The following is a 19642-nucleotide window of genomic DNA, read 5'->3' on the forward strand; positions in this document are numbered from 1 at the left end:
CAACTGTAAGCGAAGCTTAGTGAGTTCCTTAAAATATCTCACACAACAATACACATATAATGCATATACACACAAGTCCTACAGCACGAGGTTGGACCTTTAGCATAAAGTTGGATCCCCCCTTGAGCCTTCAACATAAAGCTAGACCGCTCCCTTGGGCCTTCAGCATAAAGTTGGACTGCCCAGGTATTTTGGACTTCAGCACATAGTTAGACTACCCTCAACCCATCCACAATATGTCGACATATGCATATAACAACAAGCAAACAAGCACGAGTAATTATAACAAATCTACATCTTTATCAGAAACCCTACAACATACCAACCATCCCATCATATAAAGGATCCATACTGTAGTACAAAGTATATTGAGAAAACTCACATCACAGTAGTAGCAGAAAGCCCTACAGCTCGTCACACATAAAAACAGGTACAATAACCACCTATCCATTTTATTAAAGGTCAATTCTCATCCTAAGGCATGAAACCCTAATGTTTGACCTAAAGTTAAACTTAGCCAAAATTCAACGGTCAAAGTCAACTTTACACTACTGCGACGAGGCCAACCCATGGTTACGTCGTGGTGGCGAGACAACAAAACAGTCGCGATATTTTTGCCCACCACGTCGTGGCCAGCCCTTGGCCACACTGTGGTCTCTAGAAAAACTTTATTCTTCTCATTAAGTCCTTAGTTTGTTAAGATCAAGCCTCAAACTCTCCAGAAGGCTTTACCACTCGAAAATGAACCATAAAAATCATAACTTTATGGACATGCATGTCTAATGCATGTCACACACCTACTTAGGTCAAAAGATGATAAAATGAGGTCAAATCCCATACATGGAATCAATACAAGATAGAAATCCAGATCTGAAACATATGTTGTCCTTGGGACCTCAAGGAATGATAAAGTTGCAACCTTTATCATAGCCACTCGTTCAAAGTTTCACAATAAATAAGAAACTAACTCATTTTCCTAGATCTAACATGGATGAACAAAAAATGTGAGAACTTGGAGATTACCAAAGTCCAGAACGAGCTCAAGATGTTGGACTTGACTTTTTTGAGAGATCATGCACCAAAAAAGTTCCTCTTTCTTCTTCTAACACATAATCAACAAGAGAATAAGCTCAAAAGTCTCAAGAAGAGGCTAGGGTTTTATTATTAGATTTTAGAGGCGATGGAGGTTGAGGGTGGGAGAAACCCTAGTCATCACTTCCTTTAAATAGGGCCCAAAGCCCAAGATCTAGGGTTTTGAGCACCACCCGCCACCACATCATAACCTAATCTCCATCACACCCTGATGACGGGAAAATCTCCAAAATTAAATTGTTGCAAAGCATCAAACTCTTACATGGGAATCTGATGTTACAACATGCATGCCAAAACCATGAATCTTGTGAGGCCACCGCTTCTAGTACCATTGTTAGATACTCATGATCACCCCTCGTGTATTGGCCTCTTAATTTCGTTGGACAATTCCTCCAATTCCAATATGTGTAGTTAATGCTACCAAACATTCCAGGGAATCCATGTTTGGCTTTGTGTGTTTTGTACAAAAGTTGAATGTTATTGGATGTTGAACATAGATATTTGTTGTTATACATTTGGATAAAACCATAGAAGAAGTTTTGAAGACTTTCACTTGAAATTCTTTATGACATAGCTCATCTAACGAGCCGAGGTGCTTCCGTATGCTATTTGACGTACTGTTGATGTGCATTTTCGAAGTGCACTAAAACTTCTTTGTTTACTTGCGTCCCATGATATTTGAAAATATGGATAATTCCTTTCTGAGTCATTGATAATATACATAAAAAAACATTTGCTCGTACGGAACTTTCTACGAAATTTCTTGTTCGCAAAAGTTGAATCACCAGCAAAGTAATGACGAGTTAGTAATTGTTCAACCTCTATACTATCTATGTGGATTGTGTTTCTTTTATGAATGTTGCTTGAATTTGAATTATTCTAAAACAGAACCTGTGTAGTATGAGATAATACAGCTAACAAATTAATGTTGTTAGGTTCATCTTGGATGAAGATGAACCGTCTGCGATACTTTACATTATTATTTTCCGGATGTTTGAATCATTTTGTTGAAAAATGTTGAAATTGAATTGGGAAAGAATGAGATGAAATTAGATCGAGATTTGATGATTTTATATATAGGTTAAAAAATATTTCTATTCACTTTGCTAAGTCAAATGGTCAAAGAGTGGGGAAGCACAAAAGCATGCAACAACCACAACATTTATATGATTCAACAAACCGTTTGAGTCTTTGTTTGCGGTACCAATGCTTCGACGAAATCGTCTCACCGACAGTACCACCAGCCCAAACTCCTCAACCCCCCACCACTCTGTGCCCCCTAAATGTGGTCACAAGTTAAAATATTGGAAGTTTCAATCGGGAGATGACCATGAGAAAGATGCACAACACATCTTTAAAATGGTCACTTAGTATCATCACTAAAGACGAACCTATCTCTCAAACATCGCAATATCTAAAAGCCGCGATGAATAGTAGAAAACTCAGGTGTTTACTAAAAGAGAGTCTTAAATACGAACACTAAAATGTACTTTTATATTTATGCATTATTTTTCCATTAAAGCACAATAGTTACCATATTTATTTATTTATTTAATGTTTTTATTTAAGTTTTTCTATTTAATTTGTTAATTACGTACGTTTGTTTAATAACATATTTATGATGAGAAAGAGATTGATACAAATTTTCTCACTTTAACATATATCCCTACTTGAACATTTAAGTATTTAATAATTTAATTCCCTTATATAAATTAATACTTCATCAACAAAATAAAATTGTGAGTACTATTGATCTCGTGGTGCTAGAATTTAAATATAAAGGGTATATTTGAGTGGTTTAAAAATAATAATTTGAAATATTAGTTTTTACTTGCTAAACTTAAAAACATGAGGGATGATATACAGTATACAATATTTTTTAAACATACACAACAAATTATGTTTTATACACTTACAATATAATCATCTAAAATATAAATTATTATATATGGTTAAAAAATGTTATGACTACTAAACAACATAACAACTTTGAAATAACAAAAAAAAAACTAATTTATAAGATAATTATATCACACATATAACATTAATCGAATTAATTTAAAGCAACAACACACATCAACAAAACCTTTAGGACAAGAAAAACACGTATGTTAGAACTTTGAAAGCGAAAATAACTGCTATTGAATTCTTTGTTTTGTTTACTAGAAAAAAGCCAAAATGGTATCACTTGAACCACAAGATCAAATCGTGATTTACAAGTCGTTGATGAAGTTGACTCATTCTTATTGACTTGGCTCACACACACCAATACAAAAATAGTTCCCTCAATCCATGATTTTACACGTATATACATTTTTAAATCATACAAGACTCCATTTTAAAAACAAAGTTGGACCCTGTAAACTTACCGATATCACCATTAAGCCGAATTTAGGATCGGTGTACTAGTGTTTATTTTTTAAATAGTTTTATTAGTTTTAGTAGTTCTTTTATATTACTTAAGACCAAAACTTTTTCATTTACTAGTTTTTCACAAATATACAAAATATTTTGTTTTTCATGAACAATTTTTTCAAGACTCGATTTTGGGCCAGTTACAACGGGCCATAGTCTTCGATTCTGGGCTTGACCTGAGTGTGATTGGTTTTTTAAACCGATTTGGAACTTGATTTTGTGCAACTCTAATCATATATCATGTTAGCTTTTAATAATATTTTTATTTGATCTAAATGTGTGTAAAATAGTCTTCGAATTAATTAATCTGTCATAGGTCAGACCCTTCAGTTTTGTTAACATGTAAAACAAACATAAATGCAACAATTATTTTTTACCATACAACTTTTTTTTGTTCATTCAGTATAGGTTTTTCGAAACGTAATTACTTTGTGTAGCCTGTTCTTTCAAAGGCTAGATTTAAAACATGGGCTAGTTTTTTTTATGACCAATTATAGTCTTTAATCTAATTCCATCTACGAAAAATCGAACTCTAAGAAAATATTATTTGTAGAGTTAGAGGTAATAATTATGAGCACATAATATAAGTGTTTTACGCATCTAGAAATCAGATTTACTTTATTGTATATAAAAAGCAATCTAGAGCAACAAAAGAAAAGTCAAGAAATATTTAATTTGTTTTTACAATTGTGACCACTGAACACTAGGTAGAACTTACACAGCTTTTGGTCCAACACACCGTCAATTTGGAATCTCATTCTGGGCCATAGCCTGGTTTTTGGAGCCCATTGTTATTTACTGTAAATTCTCGTTGAACAACGAGACAAGTTGTTTTTTTTAACAGCAAACTTCCAAAACAGTAGAGCAAAAAGATTACAAAATTACAAGGACAAAGTAACAAAGAATTCCAAATAACTCCGGATTTGGAATTTCGATTTTTAAGTCAAAAAAATAAAAAATAAAAAAAATTAAACGCAATGGAATCAAACAAAGAGCTCTTCCTAATATTGTCCCCATAAAAATTGTATGAGAACAATATCAAATAAACCCTACGCGTATGTTGAAGATATTTCGGATATCATGAAACAGTATGTTGAAATGGGAAGGTTGCTTGGTTACGATAGGGAGGGTAACAAAGATAAGGTGAAACAAATTTTGGCTAGTATTGGTGTGATTCAAGTTGTTTAATGAATTGCATGTTGTTGAATATATGTAGCACATGTTCTTGTCATAAGAGGAATTGGGTGAAGTCTTTGTGTGTTCAAAATGGTGTGTCGTTTTTAGGGTTACAAGAAACTAGAATGACTCAGTTGGATATCTTCAAAGTTAGAAGTATATGGGGGAATTGTAATTTTGATTTTGCTTTTAGTAGTGCTCGTGGGAGATCCGGGGGTATTTTATCAATTTGGGATCCTTATGTGTTTCAAAAAAATAGCATCGTTTGTACCAGCAATGTTGTTATTGTTTGAGGTTTCTTGGTGCCATTTAATATGGAATGTTGTATGGTGAATGTTTATGCTCCTCAAGATGTCATAGAGAAACGATTGATGTGGAATTATATTTCTTCTTTTATTACCATATATGGGGGTAATTATGTTATTTTTGGTGATTTTAATGTGGTTAGGAGTGTTGAGAAGAGGTTTGGATCCGTTTTTTGTTCTTCTTCTGCTGGTGATTTTAATGATTTTATAAATGATTTAGGGGTGTGGATGTGCCTATGATTAGGAAGAAATTTATTAGGGTTGAATTTTCTAATGTCAAGTTTAGTAAGTTAGATCGATTTTTGGTATCCGAGGGTATTTATGATCAGTTTCATGGTTTACAGGTGGCAGTGTTGGATCAGTTGTGGTCTGATCATTGTCCTATTTTGCTACATGAAGTTAAGGTTGCTTATGGTCCTCCTCTTTTAGATTCTTCAGTTCGTGGATGTTGTTGGATGGTTTTGATGAGATGATTCGAGCAAGTGCTTCAGAGTTTGTGGTGAATCAAAGCTGGATTAAATTTGTTGTGTTAAAAAATAAGCTTAAGTTTACTAAGAATAGGATTCGAGAGTGACATGTCCATTCTAGGGAGATCTATGAGCATCAGAAGGCTGATTTGAAGTCTCGGTTGCATGATATTGATATTTGTATTGATAGTGGTGACACCTATATTCATTTATGTAGTGAAAGAAAACATGTTCTTAGGTCTTTGGCTTCTATCAAAAATCAAGAGGTGTCAGATGTGGTCCAGAAAGGTAAGGTGAAATGGTCTATTGAAGCTGATGAGAATACTGGTTTTTTCCATGGTATATTGAAAAAAGAAGATGTCAAATGTTAGTTTGTGGGGTCTCGGTTAATGGGGAGTGGGTTACGGACCCGATGGCAGTAAAAAATAATTTTTTTATTTTTAAATTTTACTCTTCTAAGTTTCAAGTGTTTAATGGTATTCAGATGGCGGAGAAAAGTAATCGGTTTTCTACTATTACATCGGAGAATGCTTTGGGATTAGAGAGGCCTTTTACTGTAGAAGAGATTAAGCGGCGGTTTGGGATTGTGGTGGGGATAGAGCCCTAGGCCCGGATGGTTTTCCTTTCAGTTTCTTAAACATTATTGGGATATCTTGGGTGCTAATGTGATTGCGTTTGTGCAGTAATTTTTTTATAAACCTATTATTCCAGTGGGTTGTAATTCCTCGTTCATTACTCTTATCCCTAAGGTTGAGAATATGTTACTTGTGAAGGATTTCCGTCCTATTAGCCTTATTGGGATGCAATTCAAGATTATTGCTAAACTTTTAGCAAAACGTTTGGCGGTGGTGCCACCTGATGTTATTAGTGTGGAGCAGTCGGCTTTCCTTAAAGGTCGATAATTTTTAGATGGGCCCCTTATGGTTAGTGAGATGATTTCTTGGGGAAAAAGAAAAATAAGAAATTTCTTATTTTTAAAGTTGACTTTGAGAAAACGTATGATTCCGTTAGTTGTGGCTATTTGGATCAGATTATGGGGTTTATGGGCTTTGGTGATAGGTGGCGGTCTTAGATTCATGGTTTACTGAAAAATGCTAGATCTTCTATCCTTGTTAATAGCAGCCCAACTGAAGATTTTCAACTTTTTAGAGGTTTACGTCAAGGTGATCTAGTCTCCCATTTTTGTTTCTTATTGCTATGGAGGGTCTTCATATAGGCATGGAGGATGCGGTTGCTTCTGGAAATTTTCGTGGGGTTAAGGTTGAAGAGGCTAATTTAGAGATTTCTCATCTTTTTATGCTGATGATGCTTTGTTTTTGGGTAAATGGGAGGAGAGTAATATTCGAAATCTTATCACTATTCTTCGTTGTTTTTATATGGTTTCGGGTTTAAAGATCAATCTCTTTAAATCTAGTTTGTTGGGTGTTGGTGTTAATCAGTCTGAAGTTACTTCTCTTGCTTCTATTACGGGATGTGCTGCAACTAATTTTCCTTTTTCTTACCTTGGAATTCCGGTGGGTGGGTCTATGAGTCGTGTCAATAGCTGGGATGTGATTATGGATAGGTTTCGCAAGAGACTTTTTAATTGGAAAGCTAAAATGCTTTCCGTAGGTGGGCGTTTAACTCTGATTAAATCTGTTTTGGGCAGCCTTGGGATTTATTTCTTTTCTTTGTTTCGTATGCCGGTTATAGTTTGCCATTTATTGGAGTCTTTTAGGGCTCGTTTTTTTTTTGGGGTATGGAGGAAGATTAAAGACGTATTCATTGGGTCAAATGGGATATTATCCTTAATTCTAGGGATAATGGTGGTTTATAGGTTGGTAGTTTGGATGCGTTTAACCGGGCTCTCCTTGTTAAATGGAAATGACGGTTTCTTCATGAACATTCGTCTTTATGGGTGAGGCTCATTAAATGGTTACATGGTGAGTCTGGGGATTTGGCTCATAATCCGCGGCCTTCAGAAGGTATGGGAGTTTGGCAGAGAATTTTGTACTGTATCAAGAAGATGGAAAGTCAGAATGTATTAGAATCCGACTCAATTTCGATTGTTACGGGTGATGGGTTAGTGGTTTGGTTTTGGGAGGATGTGTGGTGTGGAGGCGTGTTGTTTAAAACACAATTCCATAGGTTGTTTTTGTTATCCTTGCTGAAAGATGGGTTGGTCTCGGATTTCTGGACTTCTAGTGAGTGGAACTTCTCTTGGAAGCATGACATTAGAGGAGGAGTTGAAACTGAGCAATTACAAAGTTTTTATGTAAAATTTGACTCCTATTCAGTCGACTTCCATTCCCGACAGGTGGTCCTGGAGTCTTGATCCAAGTGGGTTGTTTTCTATTAGTTCCATAAGAAGGAATATTAATTCTCTTTCTCTCCCGGTTAGTAGAGTGGGGACTAGATGGAATCGGAATGTCCCAATTAAAGTTAACATTTTTTTGTGGAGATTAAGGTTAAATAAAATCCCTGATCGTTCGGTTTTAGTGGATAAAGGTGTAGAGTTAGAGTCTATTATATGCCCAATTTGTCAATCTGTTAAAGAAAGTGTTTCGCATCTTTTTTTTTTCCAATGTGAGGTGGCTCATCAGATTTGGAGGAGACTAGGGTTGTGGCTTGATGTTTTGTTTCCTATTCACCCTGGTGTTGCAGAGATGCTTGATTGGATTCATTCTTCATTGATTATTCGTAGAAATCGACCTATCTTGGAGTCGGTTTGTATGGTGAATTTATGGGTTACTTGGTCGTACAGGAATGGTGTCATCTTTAGCCCTAATAAGTTTAAAAAGCATCTTTTGTAAGATACTATTGTTGATCTGTCTTTTTGTTGGTTTTCTTTTCGGATCTCTAAGGCTTGTGCTAGTTGGATTGATTGGATGCACAATCCGATAATGCCTTAATTTTGTACTTTTTTGCTAGCTCGTAGCTAACTTTTTTCTTAATTTGAGTTTTGCTGCTGTTCAAAAAAAATATTGTCCCCATAAAAAACCACCAAATTTCTATACCTCCAAAGCATCCAAGTAGTCGAAACAATGATAACTTCCAATCTATATCGGTGGTTGGTAGAGGGAAAAATCACATCACACCATCTAGCCACAAGAGACCAAACTTCCAAAGCTAACTCATATTTGAACAAAATATGCTCCACCTAAACCACAAACCGGACACGAAATGACTAGAATCTCCATTCTACGTTTAGAGAAGTTCATCCTAGAGAGTAACCGATCTAAAGTCAATCTCCACAAGAAAATGTTGACTCTTGTCGGAAGAGCCTTAACCAGAGTCCCAAGAAGCGAAACCGCACAAACATGAGCCCATATACCTGTTGCGATGGCACATTGAGTCTAAGCGATCATCATAACCTGCGTCGGCCTTTTTTTTTTTTTGCCTTGTCGCCTCTTCTTTGTTGCAATCGGCTATGATTATAAGGGAATTTTCTGCCTTTCTTTGTGAATTGAACATTAAATTCGTTATTACAACTAATGAATAACTTATTTTTTTTTTGAGAATGCATGATCGAATATGTGCAATCGGATACAATCAGTAGGTTATTTGTTGGCATTTTGTCAATTAAACTTTGAATGTTTCGTTACAACTCATGATATAATGTGCTATAATGTGCGATACAAATGAGATTACAATCAACATGTTATATTTATACGAATGGGATTACACCAACACCGATCTTGTTGGCTCCTTCAAATTCCAATGTTTTCATTATTTCATCTCTTAAAAACACATTCAACTCACAATTATGTTTTGAACTAACTATCTATAATCAAAACGAAATTTTTTTTTGTAATGTAAATTGAATTTATTGATATTTGTGTTGCTTTTTGAAGAGTTTTTTTCGAACAATCAGTGTTCATAAAACTCGACATAATTTTATCTATGTCGCCGACTTAGATTCATCATAAACGTAAGAAGCACATAACTCATCAACTCAGCATTAGTTCTAATCTCGCATCCACCAATCACAAATAACAACAATCTTTGACATTTGAACCAAAAAATAGCAAGAAAAAAATTACATTTCACAATGTTGGTGTCAACTATGATGTAAGCGTATTGCATATTAGTTCACAAGGAAAACCATAAAATTGATGTTTTTAGCCAATTACACAAGAAATATGGCGAAAAGACAAAACAAAAAGATGCAAGAGGTTAAGAAGATGATTGTGTTAAGAATTCATCAAAGCAGGTAAAGCATAAGGTTAATTTGGTCTTCTGCTACTCGTTGTATAATCTTCCTCTAATAACAACATTAGAGCAAAATCGAAGCTGAGAAAGGGCAAGAAGGAGGACGACGAAATTACAATTATATGCAGTTTATACTCGATTGGAAGAAGGAAAATGGCGACATGGCAAGGAGGATGGAAATGTTAACATTGATGATGATCTTGAGGAAGACTTCGAGAGATACCTGGTCTTATGAGTTCCTGCCATTTTAGAATGCAAGGGTAATATAGTCCATCTAGTTTTTATTTTAGTTTTATTGGTTTCGGAATATAAAAAAAATTATTAAATGTTAAAAACTATTAAAAATATATATTTGGGCAAATCTGATATTTTAAACGTTTAGGAATGTCAAATATGATATTTACAGTTTAGGTCGGACAAATATGATATTTAGATGTTTACTAAGGGCATATACGGAAATCTACCTTATTAAATAGAGCGTTAAACTCTATAACAACGTTGTTCGTGTTCCTCCATTTTATGTATATTTGATCTTAAGTACGATAGTGATCTTGATTCAATTCTCATTGAGAAAACATGTAGTGATTTTGCTCCAAAAAGATAACCCACTTTTGTTGATGCCAACCCTTTTGCTCCTCCAATGCATCGACTCATGCAACGGCCAAACTACATCTTCTATCGTGCTCCAAGGTACAATCGAGGAACCAAGTTGAGCGTTTGAGGAATACATTTTTTGCAAAAATAAAATTGAGAGATGTAAGATGAGTGTTGAAGTTTTGAGAGAAATAACATTAAAGGTTGAAAGTGATAAAAAATGAAGATAGTTATTAGGAGTTTTTGACCAAAATAGAGATATAGGAAAAAATATTTACCAATCTAGTATACTTTAAAAAATATTTACCAAACTAGTGGTTTTTCATTTTCTCTTGTATTTTTCAATTTTACTTGTTGTTTTTATTTATTTTAAATATCAGTTTTTTTCTTTATTTAAGTTTTTTATTGTTTTTTTTTTAATTTTTTAAATATCAGATTTTTATTCTTTATTTCAATTTTTTTTTTCCTTTTTTAAATATATGTTTAACATAGTATACAAAATACATAATTTCATGCATTTTCGTCAATTAAAAATAAGATGATTTAATGAATAACACTATTATAATTGATTATTGTCACCCGTCACAAAAGAAATACCATGAAAAAATAGAGTTTTTCGATTCCACTGAACATCTTATTAACGATAATACATTTTATGAATAAATTTATATAGAGGTCGTTACCTCCTCCGTTAGGCTTTTACATATTAAAAATATATGCGAATGTACGTCTTCTAAATAAAATTTTATGTGCAAATTAAAGATCCACAATATTTTATTTGAATAAATTCATTAATGCATTATTTTAGTTTCAATTTTTCTAATTTGAAATATATATATATATATATATATATATATATATATATATATATATATATATATATATATATATATATATATGAAGTGTTAATGTGTTGTTACATTATTTTATAATTTTCAATTATTTGATAGTTCATAGAAATATGGATAACTTTATGGACAAATTTTCTTATAATACCACAAAAAAATGAGTAATTGCAATGATATTTACCACTGCCGATAGTGTATAATATTACAATATTTTTTAATAAGCCATTTTATAATAGTTTATAACATAAGTAATTGCAGTCACTAGTATATTTTATTAAAATGTTATCTTAACATTTTTAATATACGTTGAACACAGATGTTTTAACGTCAATTATAAAAATGAAATATTACATAATTATTAGAAAATATTTTTTGCGGAACTAGAAAACTTTACTTTTTATGGTGTTTATTTTTGTGATAGCTGGCAATAATCAATTATAATAGTGCAATTCATTAAAACATTTTATTTTTAATTGACGAGAAGGCGTGTAACTATATACATTTTTTGTTTTTTATACTATTTTAAACATATATTACAAAAAGAAAAAAAACTGAAAAAAAGAATAAAAAACTGATACTTAAGAAAAAATAAAAGAAAACAATAAAAAGTTGGAGAAAAAAACTGATATTTAAAATCAAATAAAAAAAAGTAAAAAAACTGAAAAATACAAGAAAAATAAGAAAACCACTAGTTTGGTAAATATTTTTGAAACTATACTAAATTGGTAAATATTTTTTCCAACCACCCTGTTTTGGTTAAAAACTCTAGTTATTAGTATTTATTTTGTTGACAAGTGGTTAAAATTTTGAAATTTTGAATTAAAAAACATATACTTTTTTAAACTTAGTTTTTTCTCTCATCTTTAAGTTGTGTTGTGGCCTAATCCATATATTGAGCTCATCATATCGAGGATGTGGGACAATGTGTGGCCATCCCAATAATGTCAAGGGGCGGTGTTTAACCACTCCCCAACCTTATAACAAATAAACATCATATACACATTAAATGTTATTTGATTTATTTCAGAACTTAGATTTAGTAACTAGTATAATGTTTATGAAAATACAATGCTATTTCAATCATGTGTACTTGGTCATGATTTAGAAATAGCTGTTATTACTGTTACATTGAGTAAAAACTAACTTATTGTTTTCTATAATTAATTAATATGTATATTCAAAAGATTTAAAAAAAAAAAAAAAAAAAAAACTCGGAATTTCAAAAAGTTAACTTATAAATTAGCTTTATTAACTACTTTATTAACTTGTCAAACAAATAAATTAAAAAAAGAAACTGGAAAAACAAAATTCGTTTATTTTAGAGGGAGTAAATGTTGTTAAGCAGAACTACCTCTAAACGAATTGTTGACATCGTTATCAGTAAACTACTGTCATCATTCCCAACTAGTCGACTACAAATCATCTTTAACCTCAGGTCAAATACCTTAAAACACAGTCCACATGACATGCTATCACTCTCGTCCTTTCTTTCTATCTCCCGTGTATTGTCACCATTCCCGATCGAAAAAGATTCTGCGTGAAAAAGTCACTTCTAACATCAAGGTAACAACCCCTTTCCTTCTCTTCCTCTTTCTCTGTCTCACCCACAACCACATTAGAAGTTAGAACACAAGGATAATGCACACCATTTGTTTCAACCCAGATGTATCGCTTAGTTCTAGACCTCTCCTATCTTTACCATCCAATCACGCCTCCTACATGTTCGATGAAATGTTTGAAAGAAACCCATTATTATTTTCATCACGAAAATGTTGTTGCTGTTATTCTGCTGCTAATATTTCAATGTGTAATAGATTGACTGTAATAAACCCTAGCTTTTTATGTAAAGGGTTAAGCCAATCAACTTTGATTCAATGGTCACTTAGTAAACGATTAATCTTTCATGGTAGCAGTAGACAGTTTTATGGTAATACCTCTGGGGTTTCTTCCTTTACTGATGGAAATTATTACCATGAAAAGCTTTCTTCTTTCAACGATAGAAGGAAACACAGACAGAGGGGTTTTGGACACAAGAGGAAAAAAAAGTTTTTGGGTAATGTTAGTGATGCTTATGTGAATGATGTAGACGTTATGCTTAGCTTATTAACAGATGAGGTGGGCTTGGAGTATAGTGGCGAAAAAGAGTGTAAACAGATCGATAAGAATCATTTTATATGTGATAATATGGAAAAGAAAAATGTAGATTCTGGGGTTGTGAAAAGAGATCAGAGGTGTGATAAAGAACAAGGGAAAATACTGGAGAAGAAAGATACTGTAAAAGGACATTATGGAGAATTGGTTGATAGAGTCGCTAACAAATCAGGATCAAGAATGAAGTGTAAACAATTCGAGAAACTTTCAGATAAAGATAACAGTGTTATTGATTCAACTTTCAGCTCTCAGAAGTTAAAAGTGATTTCAGAAATGATAAAACCTCAGAAAATTAACTTGAGTGGGACATCTTCAATGTCTGAAAGTAGAATGAAGAACTGTGAAGAGATATCTACTGAAGTTTGTCATATGGTTAAAGATATTAAAGAAGAAAAACATCAGAAAACAAACCATTTGATTAAAATAACAACAGTTTCCAGTGAGAATTCACAAGAAAGATCAAGAATCTCGGATACCCATGTCACAAATAGTGAAAATTCATCAGTTTCACATAGAAAAAAATCTGAGAAACACAAATTGTATCCAAGTTTAGAAATGAAAATGGTGGAAGGAATCACGGATGGTGGTCATAAAGGGCCTTCTGATGAGATGTGGCACATGACTGATGCATCATCAGATCATGACATAACATCTTCAAGTGAGATTCTTGATGGTGTCAAGAAAAATATCAGATCCTTGTTGACAGTTATCGGGGACGTAATCCGATTCCGATGTTCATCTCCACGTTCGGAATCCCACATTCCACACTCAGGTGGCGGAAAGTGTTCCTCATGTTTGTCTCTTACTAGCGAAGCATGGTTTTCTAGTCATGATTCCAATAACGATTCCACTCCCTGTAATCAAGAATCACCGATTCCATTCCCCCCAACCAATAAAACTTCTCATGTGTCTTTGAGTGATTCCAAGTTTGATGAATGGGAAGATGCGTATAGTTTTGAGGATAAGAAACGAAAAGAAGATGAGATGTTTATGAGGGAAGCACTTTTGGAAGCTAAAAAAGCTGCTGATGTATGGGAGGTGCCTGTTGGAGCTGTACTTGTGCATAATGGTAAAATTATAGCTCGTGGATATAATTTGTAAGTTTTTTTTTTCTTGGAATTTATCTTTGTTTTCATATGATGGAATATATATATTTGTATAGTAGTTGATGTGTGTAATTTTTAGGGTAGAAAAATTACATGACTCCACTGCTCATGCAGAGATGATTTGTATACGCGAAGCCTCAAAAATCCTTGGTTCGTGGAGACTTTCGGTAATTAATTTTTCTCTTTTTTACTTACTATTTTCACTCGTTGCATCTTAAGTAATTACTGATTTTACTCTCAATGAATTGCAGGATACTACTCTTTATGTAACACTTGAACCATGTCCCATGTGTGCTGGAGCAATTTTACAAGCCAGAATTGACACACTTGTATGGGGAGCTCCAAATAAGCTATTAGGAGCTGATGGTAGCTGGATTAGGTATGCAAAATGATTTTCAACAATGGAGTAACTAGAATCAACTAATTATTTCCATTTTTAGTAACTTTCTCATGGTTTTACAGACTATTTTCCGATGGGAATGAAGGAAAAGACGCCACACCAATAGATAAATTGTCTGCTCCTGTGCACCCGTTCCACAAAAACATGTCGGTTAGAAGAGGAGTGTTGGCGGAAGAGTGTTCCGGAATCATGAAAAATTTCTTTCGATTAAGAAGAAAGAAAAAGTCAGTACCAGAATCACCAATTCCGCTGGAACCGGAATCGCCAATTCCGTCGGAACCGGAATCACTGATTCCGCCGACATCTATTACTGTTTCCCATCATCATTCGGACTTTTTATCCAAGATCCAGCATGCCTTTAAGATCATCTTTTGTTTATAGATTAAAAACAATATTTTTGTAATTTTTGACATTTGATTATTAATTTATTATTACTTTTAAGGTAGTTAGTTGACATCATGAAAGTATCAAGATTGATCTTTAAGTCATATCTGAGATGAGATGCACCACCCACATGAAGGTCATGTAGCACCAACTTTCTTGATTTCATCTGAAATTAAACATGCTTTATGTGTTATAAATTAACAATTCTTTCAATTCAAAAACAACAATTCACCAAAAAAAATGTTGAGGATTATTATTATTCCAGCTTTGATCTGCCTTCTGGTGGTGGTTTCCGAAGGACAAGCACCTGCCACGTCACCATCAACTACACCCGCCATAGTGCCGCCACCTTCCACCACCCCACTTCCACCACCAGCCACCCCAGTTTCTAGCCCATCTATCCCACCACCACAACCACCGACTCCTCCTCCACCTGCTCCTCCGGTCTCAGCTCCGTCTACTCCACCACCGCCATTGCCAGCCCCTACACCACCGCCGGTTGCTTCACCGCCTACTGTCCCTCCACCAGCACCGATTCCTCCACCACCAACACCAGCACCAACTCCTCCACCACCAACACCGGCACCGACTCCTCCACCACCAGCACCGGCTCCGGCTCCACCACCGCCAACACCAGCACCGGCACCGGTTGCTCTTCCGCCAGCACCAACACCGGAGATGAGTCCCTCACCGGCACCCGCTCCTACAAAACACAAGCACAAAAGGCATAGACACAAGAAACATCATGCACCAGCACCAGCACCGGTTGCCAAGAGCCCACCAGCACCGGTAACCACCACAGATTCTGATGATACAGCACCAGCACCATCACCAACACTCGACCTGGTAATTTTTTTATTTATAAAAATGTCACTTTTTATCTAAAAAAAACTAAAAAGAAAAACATAAAACTGACGATTTGATTTATTCATTACAGAGCAATGGAAGAACCCTGTTTAAAAATGGAGGCGTTGGATTCATTATCGCTGTTCTACTGGTTTTCATGAGTTAATTTGATCCACATTTTTGATGTTATTATTACCCTACAACTACATAAATACATTTTCCACTTGTATTTACTATGATTCTTTTTAAATGTACGCATGATATTCAAATTCAATCAAGTCAAACTATCTGGGAATTGGGAATTCAACAGCTTCGACAAGGTTCAAAATATCGCTAGGTTTAGTTGAATCAACTATAATAGAAAAAAATTTGTTCATTTATAATTCATGAAATCATATCAACATAAATCAGAGCACATTGAGCATGAGAAATCCCTATTTTGCAGATCAGTATCTAATGAGCATTAGGGGTTACCATTATTTGGTTTGGAACTGATGGAAGCTGAAAAAGGAATCAAACTCAGAATAAACCAAATTTCAAATTCGGTTTTTGCTTGGGTTTCATACCAAACCGAATTATGAATTTGGTTTAATCAATTTATTGATTTAGTAATTATATAATTTATAATTTTATACTTTTAAAAAAAAAAGTTAAATATATACTTATTAGTTAGACCCCTACTTTCCCAAATAGCCAAAATTTGATTCCTAAATTGTGCAAGCATTAATATTTGTCAAGATTGGATCCGCTTGACAACGTGGTCATTGTGCAAGAACACATTGAAAACATTTTAAGAAGTTAGGATGGGTACTTCTTTCTTTTATAAATGTGGAACACTTTGAAGATATTGAGAAGTTTGTAACTTTGTATTTTATGTTCGTATTTAATGTTTTTATATTTGAAACTTTAGATCTTACATTTGCAAAATTGGAATTATTGATTTTATTTTTGAACATAATAATTGGTTTTCTCATGTTCCAAACCAAACCAAACCAAACCAAACCAAACCAAATTGTAATTTGGTTTGGTATGCATTGACTAGAATTTGGTTTGCTTCGTTTTTCGGTATGGACAAAAACAAATTTAATCTCAGAAAACCTAAGAAGGCATACACCGAATGGTTGTGCACCTCTAATCAGGTGCATACAAGTCGATATTCCAAATAGAAAAATCCAAAAATACATAATGACTCTTGTCTACCAAACTAGTGTTCTTATTTGAATAATAAGGGATTTTGATTTCTAAAGCTAAACAAAAGAGTTTTAAAATTATTTATTTATTTGACATACAAATACTTGTATATTCACGTTTTCTTTGCAGTTATTGTCTCCGATTAACATAAAATGAAAGCTGGAAAATTCGATAAACAGTACTATCTCATTTGACCGGGGACTAGAGACTTGGATGACCTTAAATTACAAACAATTAATATTAAGAAAAGTAAATATAACTAATATCATAATAAGATAGACAAATATTACTAATATCATAAAGAATATGTAAATATGACTAATAAAACAATGATTATTCCTCAAAAAGTTTATATTAATGTACGACTTCTTCGCAATGCTAAAAATTTATCAGCTCCAACAACTTTATTGATTGCCTAAGCATGGTTAAGCACCTTGGCACCACCTAGGCAACCACGTACCTCCTATGGACTAAGTAGAGATTATGATTGGAAACATACATACCCTAATACTTGTAGAAAAGTATAAATGTATAAGTAAAATACAAGATACTTACTATCAAGAAAAGATCTAAATAGAGTTATTGGTATGAGATGTACGTGTCCAGAGAGGAAGTAGCTCATTTAGCTCACGATAGCAGCACTGTTAGGATTTTGTTTGCTAGAATCAGACGAGTCTTCTCATTGTACTATATAGGTTGCTAGATTGTCTTTGTGACAATTGTATGAAAAACTATGGTTGGATCACAACACCTGTATGAAAAGCTGTGGCTGGATCACAAAACTTGTATGAAAGACTGTGGTTGGATCACAATACTTGTTTGTCTTTTTGACTTGCATGGAAGACCATGTTTGGATCATGGCATGGAGACTACAGATGGGCTGTAGCATATGAAGACCCTGGTTGGATCATGACAGGAAAGACTGCAACCGGGCTGTAGCAACGAAAGTGATTGTAAGACTATGCTTGGATCATAGCATTCACATGGTTTGAAATATACCCCTAGGGCAGGGTCAACTAATATGTATGATATGTGATATTTTGGAAACTCATTAAGCTTTGTGTTTATAATTTTAAGTTTTAGATGTTTCATGTACTTCTTGTAGTAAGGGGAAGAATCAGACTTGATTGCATTGCATCCACTAGAGATTTCCACACTATGTTTTTACTTTGATGTTTTTAGGAATACATTTTATACTATGATTATCTTTTGATGGAATAGAATCAATGATTTTTATCTTGTTAAAAATAAAAATTTTACTTTGAATTTGAGGATGTTATGGACGAATTTATTATAATGACACTATGGCTCAACATTTTCTCTAATTTTGTTGTTGTTTTGTACATCATGGTAAGTATATTCTTACATGCCATATTTGATTCCTACTAGCACTTTTCATGGACCTCCAAATCAATTTTAGCAACACATAAATTAACACTTAATATTAAGTATCAACGATAAATGTTTAACGTTGACATATATTATATGTATTAAAAATTATGGATGCTACACTATCATATCATATATGAGCTTATATATCTTTTACAAGCCAACTAATAATAGAGTAGTTTTATGTTTTATTCATCTTTGATCATTTTTATGTTTTACTTATTTAGTGAATTAGTGATGAATTTGTTAAAATGAGAAAAATAAATAATATAATCATGTGTCTAGTATATTAGAAACAACGTATAATAAGAATTTAAAAGTAGCATGAAATTAAAAACATATTTATAATAAGTTACATGGATTTATTGTGTCATCAACAACTTTGATATCATTAAAACCATGTGAAATCATTCTTTATTGACGTTTTAAGTGTTCAATAAAGAACTAATAAATTACATATTATTTTTGTCAAAAAATAATAGTATTTGCTTTAACATCTATGTGATTTTTTATTAACATTTTAGCAAGACATAAAAGGAAAAAAAATTGATTAGATTTTTTAACCAATCAACCAAATTATAAACACTCTTGCTTTTTTCAACTATCAAACCAAAAATCTATAATAACATTGCAATCATTAGGATAGCACCATAACACCCACCAAATAGTATTTATGATTGTTTTGATTATCTGTTTTATCTTATTGTTTATAACCAAAAACTCCATCCACTACATAAACTCTAAGACTAAACCAATATAATGTGTTTAAATCTACTCTTCTACTTAAAGAAAGAAATACAAAAATTTAGGACTATTACACAAGTATGCCAAAGTGTATATCTTTGGGGTAAGAGTGGGTTGTCGAATACTAGGAGAACGTAAGTGAATTAGTATTAGAAAATTTAATTATTAGTCGAACTAGAGCAACAAATCGAATTAGGTGAAATGTTATCATAAAACCTTAACAGAGAACAGAAACCAACAAACAAAGCAAATAGAAAACAGATTTTGAGCACAAGACGGAACCGGTACCGACCCGTATTGTTCCCGATTTCCCAAAAACCGAATTTAATCAAAAGTTAATCCC

At 33.4% G+C, this 19642-nt stretch overlaps 2 protein-coding genes across 2 annotated transcripts; both read left to right on the plus strand.

The window, feature by feature from the left end:
• The first annotated feature begins 12415 nt into the window (after positions 1-12415).
• LOC111910458 (tRNA(adenine(34)) deaminase, chloroplastic) lies at positions 12416-15190 on the plus strand. Its single transcript, XM_023906296.3, has 4 exons — positions 12416-14336; positions 14425-14512; positions 14597-14724; positions 14808-15190. Exons 1-4 carry the CDS (start codon positions 12727-12729, stop codon positions 15124-15126), a joined length of 2145 nt encoding a protein of 714 aa, XP_023762064.1. The 5' UTR covers positions 12416-12726; the 3' UTR covers positions 15127-15190.
• Positions 15191-15264: 74 nt separating this feature from the next.
• Positions 15265-16282, plus strand: LOC111910459 (lysine-rich arabinogalactan protein 19). Its single transcript, XM_023906297.3, has 2 exons — positions 15265-15975; positions 16067-16282. Exons 1-2 carry the CDS (start codon positions 15370-15372, stop codon positions 16139-16141), a joined length of 681 nt encoding a protein of 226 aa, XP_023762065.1. The 5' UTR covers positions 15265-15369; the 3' UTR covers positions 16142-16282.
• Positions 16283-19642: the final 3360 nt, after the last annotated feature.

This window comes from Lactuca sativa, chromosome 8, assembly GCF_002870075.4.
Source record: "Lactuca sativa cultivar Salinas chromosome 8, Lsat_Salinas_v11, whole genome shotgun sequence".
Classification (NCBI taxonomy): Eukaryota; Viridiplantae; Streptophyta; class Magnoliopsida; order Asterales; family Asteraceae; genus Lactuca; species Lactuca sativa.

What these genes read in the sequence shown, in the direction of transcription:
- LOC111910458 (XM_023906296.3), top strand. Translation starts at nt 12,727, where the DNA reads ATGCACACCATTTGTTTCAACCCAGATGTATCGCTTAGTTCTAGACCT. An exon ending in ATAGCTCGTGGATATAATTT is followed by an intron (nt 14,337 to 14,424) that starts GTAAGTTTTTTT and finishes TGTAATTTTTAG; the next exon opens with GGTAGAAAAATTACATGACT. An exon ending in TTGGTTCGTGGAGACTTTCG is followed by an intron (nt 14,513 to 14,596) that starts GTAATTAATTTT and finishes AATGAATTGCAG; the next exon opens with GATACTACTCTTTATGTAAC.
- LOC111910459 (XM_023906297.3), top strand. Translation starts at nt 15,370, where the DNA reads ATGTTGAGGATTATTATTATTCCAGCTTTGATCTGCCTTCTGGTGGTG. An exon ending in CATCACCAACACTCGACCTG is followed by an intron (nt 15,976 to 16,066) that starts GTAATTTTTTTA and finishes TATTCATTACAG; the next exon opens with AGCAATGGAAGAACCCTGTT.